The sequence below is a fragment of the Belonocnema kinseyi genome, chromosome 5 (genome assembly GCF_010883055.1).
Source record: "Belonocnema kinseyi isolate 2016_QV_RU_SX_M_011 chromosome 5, B_treatae_v1, whole genome shotgun sequence".
Lineage (NCBI taxonomy): Eukaryota > Metazoa > Arthropoda > Insecta > Hymenoptera > Cynipidae > Belonocnema > Belonocnema kinseyi.
The window spans coordinates 64,035,278-64,055,380 of record NC_046661.1 but is presented as its reverse complement, the minus strand read 5'-3'; the positions used below and the strand labels follow the sequence as shown (position 1 = coordinate 64,055,380).

General features: G+C 35.2%; 1 protein-coding gene across 4 annotated transcripts in view; it reads left to right on the top strand.

Annotated features, from left to right (window-relative positions):
- Positions 1 to 20,103, top strand: part of LOC117172814 (ATP-binding cassette sub-family E member 1) — a 121,147-nt gene that overhangs the window by 60,303 nt on the left and 40,741 nt on the right. For all 4 annotated transcript variants that reach the window (XR_004467061.1, XM_033361055.1, XM_033361056.1 and 1 more), the window contains exon 6: positions 15,900 to 16,306. Coding sequence is in view for 3 of the 4 variants with exons in the window: in XM_033361055.1 (XP_033216946.1) it covers positions 15,900 to 16,306 (407 nt within the window). In the remaining variant the exon portion in view is untranslated. The remainder of the gene's footprint in view (positions 1 to 15,899; positions 16,307 to 20,103) is intronic.

The following is a 20,103-nucleotide window of genomic DNA, read 5'->3' as shown; positions in this document are numbered from 1 at the left end:
ATTCCTCCAGAATCTAAACAAAGGGCCTATGAGAAAGTCACCGAAAGCGTTCGCGGGTTGCGGATCGAGGGTCCTTGTACCAAGGGTTTCTGCTGAATATGGTTACAAGCATTAATAGGCAGTCGCAGACAATTATCCAGGAGTGATCTGAAAACCGTGCGCAGCCTTATTCTTGCATGCGGGGCTCTATAAGAGTGGACGAACCCCTTTCCCTAGCTTCTCGTGGGAACAACAATTATCACACCAAACATAGGTGTAGTAAGTGCGGTTCAAAGCAATATAACGCGCAAAGCTCCCGACAATGGGTCGGCCAACAATGCCGACCACTCTAGAGCTGGGGGAGCCAATGAAGATGGAGTCAATGCGATGGATCGGCGGAATATCGGGGCTTTTACATGGACGGAGCAACAAAATCACGACTTGTTATAGGGCTATGATGCGAGTATGGCCCCTGAACGGGGTTACATGGCACGACTGTATCCTCTGTGGTGTGAGAAACACACAGACCTATCGTACTTACCGCATCAACTTCTGCGAAACCATGCCAAACTACTCCAAAAATGGGGCTATGTAAGCGGAGCGCCTACTTTATCACAGCCAGAATAAGCTGACAACAGAGAAAGAGAGCCGACACTAAGACCAACCGCGGGCTGGCATCTGATAGAGGAAGAGCGATGCTCTTTGACCCGGAGGAACATCAGCATCAAGGATTCTCTCAAGTCTAAAGATGTGGCTGAACTGTAAAACAAAACCAGCTGCTGATCATAAGACCAAAAGACGAATGCATCAACTCGCCGTAAAGATGGGCTGGGCGAGACAGTACGAGTCCCGCATTCAGTGTATGATTGACTACATCGCATCTGGCAGGAATTTTACCGCCAAAGTTCGCGCGCGAACTCCGGACCCATTATCACACACTTAACAATTCAAAGCTGCTGACCATCAAGCAGTACATTATTGAGAGAATACGGATACTATCTGACGCTAAGAGAAGTCTAGAGCGGAGGGAGAGATGGGTCAGAGAAAATCAACAGTTTCTCTCTGACCCATCTCGACTCTTCCAAGACCCTCCAGTTACTGTCGACCACTCGCTCAAATCAGAGGAGGTTAAAGTATTTTAGAGATAATTCTACGAAGTGCAGGATAGACTGGACGAAGACTTAGAAAATATAAATAGCTTGAAGGATCTGTGTGATGCCCTCATAACACCTGATGAAGCATGCCCACCCATCCCGATCGAGGAGGTGAAAAAAGTATTAAGAGGGATAAAGCACAATTCCGCTCCGCGACCAGATTGTATCAAAAACTTCTAGTGGAAGAAGTTTGCTTCAACTCATTAGTATCTGGCCCGTATTTTAACCTCATATTTAAAGTCGGAAGAGCCGATTCCGGAGTGGTTGTTGGAAGGGCGCACAATACTCCTGCCGATAATAGGCAACTTAGCTGACCCGAAGAATTACAGGCTAATCACTTGTCTGATCACACTGTATAAGATATTCACAGCTATCCTAAATGATAGGATTGTTCGGGCAATTGAACCTGTGTGGCAAGGAATGTATGAACAACAAGGCTCAAAGAAAGGCGTAGCTGGATGTCGAGAGAACCTGCTCATCGATATATGTGTCTGAAAAGATGTAGCATTTTACCAGCATGACCTATCGATGACCTGGAATGATTATCGGAAAGCCTTTAATTCGACCTTCCATAGACTTATCATCTGTCTTTTGGAAAGCTTAAAGGTTCATCCATAAATCGTTAGTTGCATAGAGAGACTGACACCGCCTTGGAAAACCAGATTTACTATCTCATCTGGAAAAAAATCGTGTGACAACTAAGAAGGTCACCTTTCGGAGAGGTGTCTTTCAGGGCGACACCATGAGCCCATTCCTCTTTTGCCTTAAATTATTGCCACTACCTCTAACACTTCGCCATTCTGACGGGTACTTTTGCAGCAAACCTGCAGATCGAAAGTACAAAGTCACTCATGTATTTTACATGGACGATCTTAAGATCTATGCTAAAAACAAAGAGCAACTACATCTAGCTCTAGGGATTGTCGAACGATACACTAAGGAAATTGGAATGGAATTTGGGTTAGGCAAATGCTCCAAGGTTGATTTGAAGCGAGGAAAACTTAATGGCGTCCTTAAAGACCCTGAGCTCGTCGATAGAAGCGCTATTCGACACCTTTGCGCTGGAAATACTTATTCATACGTTGGCTTGCCACAGAGCCGCATTCAGGATGTGACATCTATAAAGGATACTCTCCGAAGCAGATACAAACGTCTCATCCGGCAGATTAGATCTTCCGAAATGTCGGCGAAGAACAAAGTATCTGCAACGTACATGCTGGCGGTCCCGGTAGTACTCTTTTCATTTGGAGTGGTTTCATGGACGAAGAACGAACTCAGATCCCTTGATATCGGGAGAAGAAAGGTTATGCACCTGAACAAAAGCATGCATCTTAAGTCTTCTGTTCCGCGACTGTACATCTCACGCCGTCGCAAATGGAAAAGACCCTCTTCTTAAAATGGTAAGAAAGCATGAAGAAGTGGGCAAAGGAGCGTTTCCGTACAAAGGAGCGGAAGAGGCTGCTGAAACACTCGGACTTAACTTCAGTATTAGGGGTGAGTAAAATGCATCAAATGTTATCTATCTCGAGTACTCGCTCCTGAAAGCCCGGATTAAGAAAGCACAACAAAAAAAAAGTATTGAACAGCTCCTCGATAAGAGGATGCACGGTATCTTCCACAGAAATGTGGAGGATCAGTCAATGTCGTGTGAGCTAACTTTTGCTTTCCTTAAATTACCCGGATTGAAGTCTGGCACGGAGGGTTTCATTCTGGCATGCCAAGACGGTGTCATTTCCACCTTAACATACCGTCGCCATATTTTTAGCCAAGACTCTCCCGATAATAGCTGCAAGGGCGTGCATTGCACACCCTGAGCATTTAGCTCACATACTATCTGGTTATCCAACTCATGCGCGAACATCTTACATCCAAAAGCACATTGCGCCACTAAGAGTGCTTTATTATTATCCCTGTCATCCTTACGGCATTAACCTTAATATCGCTCCTCTAAATGCTCCCAGGGAAATCGAGTCAATTGTCGAGAATGGGAAGTGCCGCATATATTGGAACTTTATATTCTCGACCATTGTTTCTGTTGCACACTCGAGGCCTGACATGGTTCTTCTTGACTTCGAGAAGCGAACCATGTTCGTTATCGAATTTTCAGCACTAGCTGACAAAAACATCATAGCCAAGGAGAATGAAAAGAAAGAGAGGCGTAGAGACCTTATAAGGGAGTTTCAACGATTGTACCCTGAATATTCTGTTAAATTAATCGTCCTTATCATCGGCGTTCTTGGAGGTGCCAAGCTTTCACTCGTTAATAGCCTGAAAAGCATCCCTGCTAGTCAACAATATGCTAAAACACTTGCGGGAAAAATGCAGAAGACTGTAGTGCTTGGTTCGCTCCGTATTCTTAGGGTGCACAAAACTTTTGCCGGATCGTCGTATTGATTCCGTTACAGATTGTAACCACCCATCTCACGGTCGTGAGATGTGGTTGTGGCTGAAATTTTACCACGATTTCGCTGGGAGCGGGTGCAATTTTTCAGATTAGCATCTTTTTCATCTTGTTTGGTTGAAAATGAACTTTTATGTTGAAAATTCGTATTTGCGGGTTGAAAATTCAAATATGTTACACAAAATTCATCTTTGGGCTTGAAAGTTTAATAATTTAAATGGACTTTGTTTCTTTTTCTCGACCTTTTTTGGTTGAAAATTCAACTATATTTGGAAATCTAATCATTGTATTGAAAATTCGTTCATTTTTACTGGAAAATCAAATCCTCCTTAAAAGTTAAAAATATTAACTACTGTGGACCCGAGAGATAGGGTCCCCAGAGTTTGTTCTTTCGAGAATTGACGCGGCGGTTGAGAGGAGCTATGGGGGGTGGGTTGCGTGTTGATCAAGCACACTTGATTGTTTACATTCGGAGTCGACCTTTGTCGGTTTCCAGGTTTAGATACTCTGTCGTAAATGCAACTGTTCGGTTGAAAAAAAATTTTATGCTGACAATTCATCTTTCTCAATTGAAAATGAACTTTATTTATTTAATCTTTTTGATTTTAAAATTTAAATGCTTTCTGAAACATTTGACTTTTGAGATGAGAAATCAACTATTTGGTTAAAATTTCTTCTCTGTAGGTTAAAAATTAAGTTGAAAACTAAACTATGTTGTTAAAAACTCTTCTCTTATGGTAGACACGTCTTTTTTTGGTTGAAATAAATAACTAAATTTTTAAGTTTCATTCTGAAATGTTTTTTTTGTTTGTTCATGAAACATTCTATGTTAAAAATGTCACAAGATTAAAATGCTGTTCTTTTAAGATTAATGATCAGGGAAACTCAAATGATCGTCCAAGAAATATCAGAATTTTAAAAAAATTTTGTAATTTTTTCAAATCTAAAACATGTTGTGTAAAAAAAATTTGTTCGAAATCTTATTTTTAATATAGTAATAAAAATATTGCTCATTACAAACCAAATAACTGACTCTGTACTTGTCTCCTTTCTTTTTTTTATGACTTAAACTCTTACCTTTTTTAAATAAGAAACTTTTTCTGACCATATTCGTCTTCCTAAAAATTTTTAAATAGAGTAAAATGATCAAGTACTTTTTAAAAATAAAAAATAAACCCTTAAATAAAACTACTTCCCCTTTCTTCAGCACCAAAGTACTATTGAAATTTAAAGCTAATATATCTTTCTTGAAATTATTATTTTTTCGTAAAGAAACAGACTCTTGTTTTTATATATAGTTTAGAAAAAAATCGTCTTTTACAGTGCGATACCGTTAAACTAAGTCTTCATTTTCAAGAAACTAAATAATTTTTTTGGATAACAGGTTTTTTATTCTTATTCAGCTTTCTCGTATCTCGGGAGCAAATTTTCTTTCTTTTTTTCGTGATTCCAAAATAAATTTTAGTGGCTATCCAAAAACGATTCTCAGAACCCATGAAATTTAAACCTGCAAATGTTTGAAAGATTTACTAGAAATTTGTTAAGTTTTTCTAATGAAACTCATTTTCTCTCACTTTAGCAACTCAGTTTCTCGGAAGTGAGTTTTTATTTTTTGTTTAAGCTGAATGTAACTTTTTTTCATGATCCACAACCAAGCATGTTCCAATGTTTAATTCCAGTTGCTTTGAGATTTTAAACTTCAATATTCAATTTTTCAGAACGGGGTAATTTTTTTAAACATTCTTTTTTGGAAACGATTCAGGAGCACTTCAGCTCAGGAGTAAACTTTTATTTGATCTTGATGCGATGATTTATGTCTTATAGAATGTTATTTCGTTCTCCTAAAAATTCCGATTTTGTTGTTTATCTTTTTCTGTATTTCGATTTTGTTGATTATCTAGATCTGCATTGCAATCCTCCACTTATAAACCACAATAATATTCAAATATTACCAGCAATAAGTAGAATATTATAAATGTTGATTTTAGAGAAAATCGCAATAGATGAAAATTGTGCATATTTACAAGAAGAATAAGAGCATATCGGTAAATTTGACACAAACGTTTTTTTGTAACATTTTAAAGTTTATATTTTTTAACCGTCCTAATAAGTATTTTTTCCAATAACTGCATACAAATTACGCTTTTTCACGGCTGTAGAGCGATTGAAAACTTAATAATCTTGAGGTTCAAGAATAAAATTCACGTGTTTTCGTTTTATTTTTTGAATACGATATTTTCTTCCATGTACTTGCGATTCGCTCGACATGCTAGACAAAAATCGTACTTCCTAATTACAGATATTGGAAAAAGGTTTGTTTTGTGAGCTTTATTTAAATTAAAAAAAAACACCCTTCACAATGAACTAAAAAGCAGGTATCTTCTAATTAATATAGCAAAGCCTGGACAGGTAAGGAAGGCTTGTGTAACGTAGGTTGGTTAGGCATTAAAGGGAGCGAAAAAAAGAAAACAATATGTAGTCTTCTGGGAATTTTAAGCACTGAATAGCCATTAGTAAAAACAGGCGAGATCGGACTTAACACACACGCTGCCAATTATTGTACTTCGCGTGGCATCATAGAAAAGGCGCAAAAGAATTTTGACCTCAAAATTACGCACTCACATGCCACTGGAATCACACAATAGACCCTAAGCATAAAAGCATCGCAAGTCTTCAAAAAGTTACCAAGAGTTATATAAGCGTGCAAAAAGCAACAGATAAATCAGCAAGGTGTGGCAACAAGCAACTGTCCCGCTCAAAAGTAAAGCCGTGGCATTATAGGGACAGCGATATGCGGAGCACAGATTGCAGCAAAAGTGAAGGAAAGCAATGAATATGCCGGAAACTTCAACCCTTTGCACTTAGAATCGACCGATTTAAACATTGACTCACGGAGCCACACACAGCGAACTTTACACGACGGTAGCATCGACTCTTTTTTTTTCTCAAGTCGCTTCAAACGGCTGTCAAATTCGCCACCGCCAAAGTATGTCTAAACAGGTAAATTGTTGAAAGCAATATTTGAACCACATAATCTAAAGACAATTATACCAATCAGTTCAAAAAAATTTTCTCGTCAATGTTCTTATTGTTTTTTGTAATTAAGAATGGAGTGTATTTTCTCTCTTAAAACTAGCGCTTTAGTATTTTGCTGTAAAAAATTTATATATAATTTTAACGATACAAATTAGGAGCATACAAATCGCCAGCGCTACTGAATTTCCAACGCAAGGCAAAAATAATATAAATAACTATTTTTAAGGACAGGAGAAATTTTTCCCCTAAGAATGTAATTTTTTAATGTTTCTCGTGAACTATGAAAAATATCGTGCAAACTTTTATCTTGACATTTTTTCATATTTGTAATTGTCTCCAAGAAAAAGTAGAAAATTAGATTGTAAGAAAGAAAAATTCTCTAGGCAACAAAAGTAATATGGCAAACATCAAACTTACATGATATCTTCATTATCAAAGTACCAGTTCCAAAAAAATGGAAAAATAATTTAAAGTGAGGTTTTAATGGGAAAATCGTTTTTTAATTTTTTCATAAAACCGCTATTTTATTAATTTTAATAATAATTAATTTAAATTAATTTTATTTTAATAATAATTCGAAGTTAGGGTGACAGCGGTTTGAAGCGCCTTAAGGGGATTTATTAGAGTCGCAACACGGTATTCAATTTTACAGCCGCAATTTAAAATATTTTGTGCATAACACATCTAAATACTATTAGTTTTTGCTGACCAAAGTCGGTTTTTTTAGAAAAAATATTTATATTTTGTTTAATAGTCAAAAATAAAGGACAATAGAGAAAAATTTCTGTGACGCTCAGTTGTGCATTCTCGCAGCACTCTCATCGACCCTCGTGAAACTCAAGAGGCAGACACTCCGGAGCGCATCGAAGTGCTTGTAACAAATGACCATTTCATTGTTTTAGATGCAGGTCAGTTATAACAACTGAAATTATGAAAGCATGAATTGATTCAATTTTAATTAGCAGCAGTAGTTTATTTATATGATTTGAAAAAAAAAATTAATAAAAATCGGCTAATATTGCAGTAATAATATAAATTTTAAAATGCATACGAAAGAGTAATCAAATAAGATTCATGAAAATCGATTAATATTGCAGTAATAATATAGATGTTAAAGTGCACACGAAAGAGTAATTAAATACACCGCAGCGTTGGAGGAAATGCATTTTTTCATTCAGCAAAGTCTATAGCCTTCAATTTTGCCCCGATTTGCAATATTTTCATTGAAGTGCGCTAAATTTCAGAGCGCACCTAGGTCTAACGTATTTTCATTTATTTATTATATCGAGACGTCCTAACGATAGGATGCCAACGTACGCGATCGACTAGATGATACTTAACCAAAAATATCAATAATAAACATCTAACCGAGAAGTTAGTACTAGAAAGTATTAGCTTGCGGAAGTGAGCAAACTGATGCTAGTAGTTGGCCAAAACTAAAAGATGCTCGCTCGATTTATCAAATCATGAAAGTCCTATCTCGGGCGAGCTTTATATTTTTTTTCAGTCTATTGGTCTCAAGTATGCGATAACAGACACAGGTATTGAAGGTGGCCTAGATAGAAAGCTCCGTGGCTTTTGGTATTTTTTATTTAAAAAATCAATTGTAGTAGGACTTGGTGGCCTGGGTGGTCTTTATAGTGCAGATGGTGCCTTCTGCGGCATCATTATTTAATACATAGAGTATTAAATAATTATCATATAAAAAGATATATTTAATAATATTATCAATCGTAAAATTGGTTACACAATTCTTCATTTATAATAGGTGCCGATATAATGGAAAATATCCATCTGGCCTTTACTATCGAATCATTTTCACTATGGAATATTTTTAGCCGCTTTCAAGCTTTTCAAAGTCAAAGAATAATTATAAAATCATCGTGTTGTTATAAAATTTATTGTATGTTGATTGATACTCCGTGGATGGACGTCCGGTCGACCCTAAATCATCCTCGAAATCTACTCTTGAAATAGGGCAATTTTATTTTGATTCGAGCCTCTTTAAGGTAAGTTATTTTTGACTATGTGTTCAATCTGAATACTTTATTTACTTTATTCTTCAGCAGCATTTGACGAGTCGGTATGCAATCAGGGATGCAACTGTAATGAAGAAAGAACAAAAATGGTGGAACCAGCGTCTTGGGCGCCATTTTCCCGTGGGTACGATGCAGGTTACGCTGTCACTACTGCCCGGGACGCAATTTACATAGGAACTGTCCAGTATTGTCCAATCAAACGTCGAAAACCGAAGAAGGGCGGCGGACACATAAGAAAATCTAGAAAATTGGAGAAGGCCTGCGGACTCACACGGACAGGCCGACAACAACCCTGCCCATCCACAATAACCGCCGCCCGCATAAATCGAAACATCCTACCCCACCTCTGCACATACGTTGAAGAGAAGCAAGTGGAAGCCTTGGCAGACTCCGGCTCATTTGATAATGCCATAAAAACATGAGTTCTAACCCTGCAACACCTCCGGAGGATTCGACCAGGTCTACCCGAAGTCAACCTGGCCGACGAAGGGGTTGCGTTCAAACTTCGATGAATATTTAAGCTTAAAATCGCAATTTGCACGAAGACAACACGGAGCACATACTTTCTTCAAATTGTAAATTGTTATGGATAGTTGAACTATGTCCAATTTAAATCACTTCCTTATCTTCGTTAGAACTGACGATGGTTTGGTCGCATATTTATTTACAAAAAGCGAACAATTATTTACATTTTACACATTTTTCGACCGAAATCTATTGAGAAATGTTTGAAGTACCACCATGAATATTTCAAAATTTTCCTATTATTTTTTCAATAAAACTCTATGCTTCAAAGTTTACTGTCTTTAAAAGCCTTCAAATTTCCTTACTTTTCATCAGATTTTCAGATCTGTAAGCTACAAATAATTTCTTGGAATATTACTTTTTGGCTCATTAACGTACAACATTTGCACCTTTAAAATTATAGCTCTTTCATTAAGCTACCATTTTTTCTTCACTTACTTTTTCAACGTCAAAGCCAGAGGACTTGAATTTTCTCGCAGTAAGAACACCTATAATTTTTTTTCCGGAAGGCTCAAATTTTTGTTCCACGTGTCTGAAATAGAGTTTTGTGTTTACAGAAGAGATTCTACAAAATCGTTTGACAACAAACTGAAAAATATGTCCGATAACGAAGTAACGTTATCTGGAAGATTAGGAACAGAATTCTTAGTACATTTCTTGTCATCTTTCTCTTCACTCTTCGATTCCCATACTCTATCAGTATTATTAAATTTTTAAGGCAGTGGTTGACCATCTTCTTCAGAATCTGAACTATCTCCATTTTCTTTTATCATTTTCTATTGATTCACTATCTCTTGGTATGTCTACAAATTCTTGTTCCATTTTACGAATTTCAAGTGACTAATTCGATGATTGTTACTGGCATAGGTGTCTTCTTTGTATAAAATCAGCTAAACCGCACACAATCACACGCAAAAACTAGAATGAAGGGCTTATAGTTGAATGAATGAGATTCTGACAAGGACGTATATAATAAGGACAGAAAACTCGAGTGGACGGGGTAGCACGAGAGAGGGTGGCTGGGTTGGAGCATATCCTTGTGTAGTTTCGTACTGTGCGTCAGGTTATCTCTATTTCTTCACGAGCGAGAAAAAAACAAGCATCTGTCAACATCGCTCTCTCGCTCGCAGAAAAAAGACAGTTTGACGCGAAGTACGAAACTACACAAGGATGTGCTCCGATTTAACCGCCGTTATTTCAGCCACGGGTGCTCTACCACCACCCCCTACGCCCACTAAAGTTTCTTGTTCTTATTATATACGTTCGTGGACGCCGATAATAGAAAATTATATTGGGATCGCAATTATCCAGAATTAGCACAAATACCTACAGCAGAGGTGTGAAATAGACTCCAAAGCGAATAAAAAACGGAAATATATCTTTTAAAGAGACGTCAACATGGAAATCTTTCTAAGAGAAACATTTCATGAAAGATGGAGAACGATGAAGAATGAAATTTAGATTACCCATTTCAAATTTTACCATTCTGACAGCGGAATCATATTTGATGACCCAGAAAACCCCTCATTTTACCATTTCAATCGATTTTGGTTACTTTCGCCTTTTCGGTTTGCTATATTGGATCCGCCATTTTGAATTTTGCAATTCTGATATTGGATTCGTTTTCAGCGACCCCGAACACTCTCGAGTAACATATATCAAGCGAATCTGAACAATTTTCATATTTTCCGCTCGCCATATTGAAACCTGTAATAGGGCCGCATCCGGGATAAGCCGCAACCCCCTATGGGTCCCGAAGTCACGGGCGACGGAACATCCCGTCGTCAGTCTACTCGTTCGTTCGTTAACCGTTTCCAGCTAGTATGAGTGAGTCTCTTGCCTTCTCGCCCTGGGGTCTCACAGCTAAGCCTCAACGCTTTCACAAGGGATGACTCGTGTGCCAGTACCTTTCCACGACCTGGCTATCTTCAAAGCAGTTTGTTAGTGGCAATTATTTCTAATATTTCAATGAGTCTCTTTCATTGTGTTGATCCTGATCTACAGCGTCCTCATCTCAGCCCCCCCCCCCCCCCCCCCCCCCCCCCCCCCCCCCCCCCCGGTAGGCAATTCCGTCATAAACCTTTTTCTTGAATTTCGTAATTCTGACAACTGAATCATATTCTCATACCGCCATATTAGATCCGCCATTTTGTATTTTGAATATTCTTCAAATCTGACCCTATTTTTAAAGTCAGCGACCTCGAAAATCTTTATATAGCTAGTTTTAAGGAATCTAATTATAAGGAAAACCGTATGCCTCAAAGTGATAAAATGATTTAAAGGAATCTAAACTTCGAAAACTCGCTAATTTAAATATGCCGATACAAAATTTTTAATAACAATTGCTCATTTTTAGTTTTTTGTGAAAAAAGAGATTCTAATCTTTCGCACAACAACTTGAAGCAGTTTTAATTTTTTTTAAATACTTTCAAGCGAAAGTTCCAAAGCTTTGAATTAATTAATTTAATTTCTTTGCAAGATTTACACAATATTAATAATGATGTCGATATAATTATTAATAATCTTAGAAAAAATACACCAAAATAGCCTTTTTTTGAACTTTACAAAGTAGAATACTGCCTTAATTCAGATGATTAAGGAAACTCTGAAATTGAAAAATCACAAATTCTAACTTTTCTAGAAAAATTGTTAATATCTAACAATAATTTACAATAGGGTAAGGGGGGGGGCAGCGTCAACCAGTGGGGCAAAGGTGATTTTTCTGATAGCATGGCTATTATTTAACAATTTCAGTTCTACTCTGCATAAAATAAATCTATTTTATCAGAGAAATAGTGTTACTTACTAAAATCTTGAAAATTGACGTTGCAAAAGAAAAATTATACAGAAAACAGTTTTTACCACGAAAGAATAGAAGTTTCGTTGACAGAAATATAAAGTTTTCAACTTTAATGATAATGCTTAAGTATAAAAATTTGATATTTTGGCAGATAAAACAATATCACTCAATCTAATTATAATAATTAGACGTAATTCAAGTCCAAAATATATTAAATCTCATAAATAAGTGAGGCCTGGCCAGGCGGGCAGGCTCGACGAAAATAATATTTACAAGTTCTTAGGTAATACACGTGTCACAAGTTTCATCGATAAGTGTTCGGCAATGTAGAACAACAACTTATTTTGTGGGCTACATGGAAGAAACTATTAAATGTTATTATTATCAGTCCGGAAGGTATGCAGTTTTCTTGTATTAGTACGATAGAAACATTGCTTAAAGTCCGTTTCTAGTAGAATGTCAACGAATAAGAGGTTATATTGCAGGTATCTCCATTTTTATTCAAAATAACTTATTCTTCTTGTTGGATATCTTCAAAGGTAATTTTTCCAGTACATCAAATACCACAGAAGCAAACCATCATATTTTCTTATCTTTAAATGTTTTGACTTTCATAAAAAGCTGCAGTCGGCTTTGCCCTCCGATGAAAGAAAAATTAGAATATTTTTTAAATACATGAAAATTCCGTAATGCCTGGACTTAAATAATATTAATTGTTTATTTTTAATGTTACATAGAAACAATGAATGCAAATCTCTATCAAGAAAATTTGAAGCAGCTGCAGTGCAAAAGAAACTTTATGTACTTGTTTACTTTCGTGTGCACTTTAACATTTCTATTATTACTGCAAATATTAACTGATTTTCATGAATCCTTTTTTTACTTCCTTGAAATTATGTAAATAAACTAATTCTGCTCATTAAAATTCAAGCAATCCATGATTTCATTATTTAAATTGTTGTAACTGACTTGCATCTTTTATAAATGAAAAGGTCATTCATTAAGTGCAATTCGGTGCGCTCCGGAGTGTCTGCCTCGTGAGTTTCACGAGGATCAATGAGAGGGACAGTCTTAATTTGGTCGCGGTCTACCTGCTCGACTTACCCCCTCCAGTCGACTACCCCTCACTTCTCTGAGTCAGAGCGCTGTGTGCTGCCTTACTAGCGGATCGCCCCTTTTTGCTAATGAGCAATAAAATACGGGATAAAAAAATTGACAATTTTGCAATCAGCAATTTAAAAGTATTATATTCGGATTCTATGTTTTTTGCGGTTTCGACTATATGTTACTTGCAATAAAAATATTAAAATTAGAATAAGTTGTAGCCCATTTTAATTTAAGTTTTGGCACTAGTTAGCTAACATCATTACATTTTCCGTGGTATAGTTTAAAATGCAACAGTTTATTTGGTATTAAATTCGTCTGTTGACGATTCAACATTTGAACTTTGTAGAAAACTGGACTTTTAACATTTTTCCTGTTGAAATTTGTAGACAAATCGTCTATTCATTCAACTGTTGAATTTTCTAGCAAATCTTCCTCGAGGAAATTCATAATTTTCCAGCAAAAATATCAAGGAGGTATCCTTATATAAATTGATGAAAAAATCGATTTTTTTATTGTGAAAATCGAAAGTATAACCTTTCAAGAGTACTCTGTTAAAATTTTAGACCGAAATTCGGAGCGGTTTAATTCCTATGGCTATTTTCGCTAACGTCCTTCAGCATGCGTAGCAGGTAAGCAGTTGCCTACCGAAAACTTTAAACGCGTTTATCTCGAAATCAGATTTTTCCGACTTTATGGGCACGAAAATTCAGCGAATTTTCAACATATCGAAGGAAAAAAGGCATTTTAAAGATAATTTAATCGTCTATTCAATATACCTCTTTGTTTTTGTGCAAAATTATTATTTAACCACTTATTTGCAAAAAACATCAAATAAAAAATTTCGACATTTTTTTTCTGTCATTTTGTGAAATAATTTTTTCATGCTTTGAAAGTAGGTATATGAACTAGATATACATGTTATAATAACAAAAAAAAACGATCAAAATGTTTTAGAGAGGCACAGGACCGATGGCGTTGCCCACAAACCATAGGGAAAAAAATTCGTCAACTTCCGCGCGTCATGGCGGATTTGTTTCTTAATATTTTGCATTTTAAAAGAAATTTATTTTAATGAAACGTCAATAAATATCAGTCCAAATTTGAGATCGAAACATTGTGTAGTTTTGTTACAAAAAATTCCCAAAGTTTTCTTCGATTTTTCGCGATCTATATAGGGATACCCCCCTTAATTTCCCCCTTCTTAATAGCCCTCTCCCTGAGTGTGTCACGCCTTCCCCGAAAGAGAAATGATTTAATGATATAATAATACGAAAAAAAATTTCTTGTAGGTGCTCGTTTTTTAGGTGTCTTATAATTCCGGACTGAACACATTTTGATATAATTATAACTTGTATAGAATTTTTTGACCGATCGTGAAATGATTAATCAGTTCCGTATTTTAGGTGATTACTTCTTTAACAAATTCTTTCTTATGATCGTTTATTCAGTTTAGCTGTTTCAACAGATTTAGATGATCTCATTCGATTAGTTATTGGCATAATTAATCGTTGTTTGTTGTTGTTTGTTAAACGTTTATAACTGAATTATTAGCGGAAATGGCTAGAATATCGCATACCAACTGCATTCAAAAGGCTATTGAATAACCTTTCGAATGGTAAGGTTGACTTTTTCTTATCACCAGGGATTCTTTTTTAAATAAAGATTTTCTAAAAAAAAGAGGGTTTCGAAAATATAAAAAGGGTGGCTCGTATATGGCACACCTAAAAAAATAAAAATACACCAATAATAAGCAAGTTAACAGTATGCAAATAGTTATTAATATAATTTTAAAGAATTCAATATACAGCGAACTTATTGACAATAAGTATTAGCAAAGTGTAGGATCTATCGCAAAAAATTGAATAAGTACGTGAATACACGAACCTATCCTTGTTAGCCTTCAGAAAGTTGAATAATGGCTAACTGTCATTTTTTTGTCAAAAAAAGTGTGCCATAATCGAGCCACTCTTGGTGTGCCTTATTCGAGACACTACCTACAAATTATTCATGTCTAAAAAGCATAACCTCTAAAGAGAAGCGTCTCCATATCTTCATTGCAATATTATTCTACTAACCCTATTGCACTACTAAAAGAAACATTTATTAATTAAATTTCATTTACAAGATAAAAAATTGACATTTAAGGCTCATCTGAAATGAACTCGAGGATGACTGTTTATATATTTTTTTTTATCTCACAGTACCAATAATGCACATCGAACAATGAAATATACACTTTTTTCTACTATACTAAAGAGCATTCAACTCTTACTATAACTGACGGAGTAGACGTCTTAGTTTGTTAGAAATCAAAGTGTGCCATATTCGAGGCCTATGCTATATTAGAGCCATCTCCTCTATGACTTTACTTAATATACAAGTGTTGTTTGATAATATTCGAAAATAGTTTACTGTACGATAGGAACAGCAAAAAATAAAGAAATCTTTTATTGCAAGTGCTGTTTACATTGATCGAGAGGTATTTGCAAATCCATCAAAAAATGAAGGCCAAGTACTTAAACATAAATCCTGAAAAATTTTAACAGCATTTTGAATTCAATTCACATTCCAGGTATTATGGTGTTATTATTTAGGCTATTGCATACATTACGTGCCATAAGATTATTTTAAAGCTGAACTTTTAAAATATAATAACCTTTTTATTAATTTTTCTCATTTTTGTAATGTCTCTACTCAGTGTATAAGGTTTAATAACTTTGTGTTGCTGCTGTTTGGAATTATTTTTTAACGTAAAAAGTTTATAACTCGCCAAACTATGTCTTTAGACTCTTGATAACCAATGCATACCTTATAATATTCTGAACATTAAAATTTGTTTATTCCTTTATTTCTATTAGATTCATCATTGTAGTCGAGCACGATTTATCAGTTCTGGACTACTTGTCAGATTTTATATGCTGCTTATATGGAGTTCCTGGAGCTTATGGTGTCGTGACAATGCCCTTTTCTGTTCGGGAAGGTATTAATATTTTCCTGGACGGATTTGTTCCAACTGAAAATCTACGATTTAGAGAAGAATCTCTTGTTTTTAAAGTAGCAGAGAGTGCTACAGAAGAAGAAGTGAAACGCATGAATCATTATGAATATCCAGCAATGAGCAAGACAATGGAGTCTTTTACTTTAAATGTGGAAAAGGGTCAGTTTACTGACTCTGAGATCATTGTTTTATTAGGTGAAAACGGCACAGGCAAAACTACATTTATTAGAATGCTTGCCGGAAACTTACCACCAGATGATGGATCGGGTAAGCTAGCTGCTATATTTTTAACCTTCTTACTTAGTTTCTATGACGTTCTTATTCTGCTTGCCGAATATATACAAAAGTCGAAGTGTGAGAAGCGTTTTAGATAAAAATGTGGGTAATCTCGCTATGCAAAAAAACTGTGTTCTGCGGGAAATGGGAACACTTCGTCGATAAAGAGTTACGTACAGGAACATGTAGTCAAATAATTTGCCGACATTTTAAACAGAGAACAAAGTATCTAGATTTAAAAATATGATACCGTGGTACTTCTGAAGTTGAAAATTCCAAAAACGGCGTTTTGTCAATAACGCATCTCGTCACCCGGCCATTGGTGCGGGTCTTAATTTCTTTACCTATGGTTTGCGGGAGGTGTCCTCGAGCCGCATGCGGGAGCGAGAGTGTCCTCTGCTTATTTTTCAGTCTAAACCTCGTACCCAGCGAGACCATTTAACCAATTGTTAACCATGTTAAACAATTATATAGAATAATTATTATTAATAGGTTATTTCACTGGTTACACTTTTCTTACACTTCAGTATAACTTTTACACCAATCCCGAGTTTCCTTTTCAAATAATATTGTTAATATCTAACAATAATTTACAATAGGGTAAGGGGGGGAGGCAGCGTCAACCAGTGGGGCAAAGGTGATTTTTCTTATAGCATGGCTATTATTTAACAATTTCAGTTCTACTCTGCATAAAATAATATATATATAAAATATATATATATAAAATAATAATAATATTGTTCAAATCAAATACCTACACCGCATATTCAAAGGATCAATGGCCATTGGTTTCGATACAAGAGCTCCTGAAGTGATGTAGCAGAAACCAGAAAGAATAGGCGTTTTCGATAATCCATTCTAGAAATGTCTTTTTCACATTCTCATCATAATGAGACGTTATTAGTTTTCTGTTAAAACTTGACTATCGCGGATTTCTTATAATCTCCACATTTCGAGATCCCCTGAATCCGAGAACACGGTTTTCGAGGCTGTATGTCTCTCGTTGTTGTCTATATACCGGATAACTTTTAAAAGAATAATCGGATTAAGTTGCGATTTGGTAAAAAGTTTCAGAACCCAGAAAGAAACGTTGAATTCATTAACCAGTTATTTTGGATAAAAATTCAATTTCAAAATTTTTAACGCTATTTTTTTCCAAATTTAAAAATTGTATGCACGGTTATCCAAATTACTAAAAAATCTGAACAATTTATCCTTTCGATTTTTTTTCATACAAAATACAATTTACCAGAGTAAAATGAACGGTTTAAGCCAAACAACCCGCGGTATAAAAAAAGACAAGAAAAGATTAGAAAAACAAGATTAGAAATAGAAAAATTAAGTTTTTGGAAAAATAACACAAAAGTTAAAAAAATAAGAAGACCAAAGTAGTTCAACCAAAAAATATCTACAAATTTGTTATAAAATATTTTTATTAAAATATATAAAAAGTTTAATAATAGCATTTTGGAAAAGAGACAAACGCTACAATAAAATTTTATTTAACAAAAATTTTATCCTAAATTATATCTATAAGTTTGCTTGGATCCACATTACGCTAGGATGAGTATTCTTAGTGTAAATCGTAAAAGCTCTTTTTGTAAATAAGCAAATTAAATTTATAAAAAAACGATACAAGTTGCAATAAAATACTTATTGACAAACTTTTTTAAATGGGTGGCTCACTTTTTTAAATTATAAAAACAAAACAATGAAAATACTACCGCCTCAATACCAATGCATATTATGAATGGTAATGATATACATTTTTTGAAATGCTACATTTTTCAGGGTAACAAAAAACGAAATTTAATGTAAAATAAGAAACAAATATTAAAGTAATCGTTATAGAATTTGATCTTTATTTTGAAATATCTGAATAAACAGCATCCTACCGAGTTACAGGTAAATATAATATACATTTGATATAATAGAGTTGGACATAATGCAGAAAAGTTCACATTTGCGACTAAATCGATTGCGAAGCACGAGATACGTGATGGAAATGTGTTCGTTAAAGACGAATTCTAAATCACCAAATGTCAGTTGTCGATACTTTGACTTATAACTTTAAAAGACCTGCGTACAAATGTGGAGGAAGTACAAAGACAGAGAGCTCAGCGCGAGGCAAATACATTACCTAGCGCGAAGCGCGAGATAAGTACATTATTGATCGCAAAGTGCGAGATAAATATACAATTGAACCCGAAACGCGAAAACCAGCAGATGAACTCAAACTTGCGAGGCGCCAAAAAGGAGATTCGGGATTTGCGTAAAATCTGAACTAAGCATAAAATAAAAGTTTAACTAGTGGCAGAAACTATAATTATTATAATTGTTTAATAATTATTATTTAGAGGTAATTAAAATTAATTTCAATCAAATAAATAAAAGTATCACGAATTTCATCTCAATGATACGGTATCCTAATTGATTTATATGAGTTTTGAATAAAACATCGATGTTCAGTAAACTTCGAAACATTGATGTTTTTCTGTCGGTACATCGATGACATCGATTTCGATCATTTTCGACATTGCTGTTCGGCAACATCGATGTTTCACTTTCGATCTGCCATCACTAGTCTGAACGACCTTACAGACTATCTCCGGTGTACTGCTCATACTGCCCATACAGTCCAGGCCTGCTTATCTTTTAGGCAGCTTTCACTCCCTCCATTTTCGTGCGAACTTATGGACTAGCAACCATTCGTAGGACTTCCCACACGATACTGTCCACTCCTTGCATTTTTGTTGTTCTTTAACACCGTCAATCCTTCATCCCATCCCTCTTCGATGAGCATGAATATGTTCCTTTTTGTTTTACGGAAATACAGCATTTTTCATAAAGCAGTCTCCATTTTATCGTGATATTTGGTCTTCTTATCCTAGGCCAGGCACCGTATTTGAGTTTTAGTTTAAATCCTAAAACTGATAAATAAAAAATTTGGATTTCACATATATCTATAAAATGTCGGATATTACGTTAAGATTAGTTCATTTGTTGACTTAGAGAAATATCAAAATCGTCTGAAATTGCTTTTATTTTTTAAATATACAATTATTTTTGCATTAAGTAAGCATCAAGTTTCAAACTTACAGAAAGTATGCCTCTTGCCACTTTTAACAAGTGTAAGGACCTTTAGCCCAAAATAATGATTAGTTTCCACACAAAATTATTTGTTATTAAAAAATGCGATATTTTTCAAAGGAATCTACACTTTTGGGCTATAGGATATCAACTAAGTAGGCGATTTTCCTCTAGAAGAGTTATGCTATCAATTACATTTTGCGGCAAAAACGAGTTTTTATAGTTTAATTGTATAATAGTGGCTTATAAAAACATATAACAAATGAAATAACTCTTTCAATTTTTATTTCATAAAGCTCAAGTTCGTATCAAATATGACATGCTGCGAGGAAAGGAACCTCAGGGTTAAAAAATCTATTGTCAGGTCTTTGATGATTTTGCTGGGTTTTAAATTGCTCTTTTATATTCAAAATAATTTAATTCTTATTTAAGAAATTGGACTTGTTATTAGGGATCGTCCATATATTACGTAAGAATTTTTTCTTTTGTTTATATCGCTGTGTCCTTTTCAACTTGATAAAAATATTATTTTCGTCTTTATTCAAACAACAGAAAAACGTCTTACGTAATATATGGACAATCCCTTAAGCTGCAAAGTGAGACGCATCTTTCCCTTCTGTGACCGTGTGACTAACTGAACGCGGAGCGAGATGATCTAGTCGTCAGTGGAGGATTCAGTCAAGTGTGTGGGGGGGGGG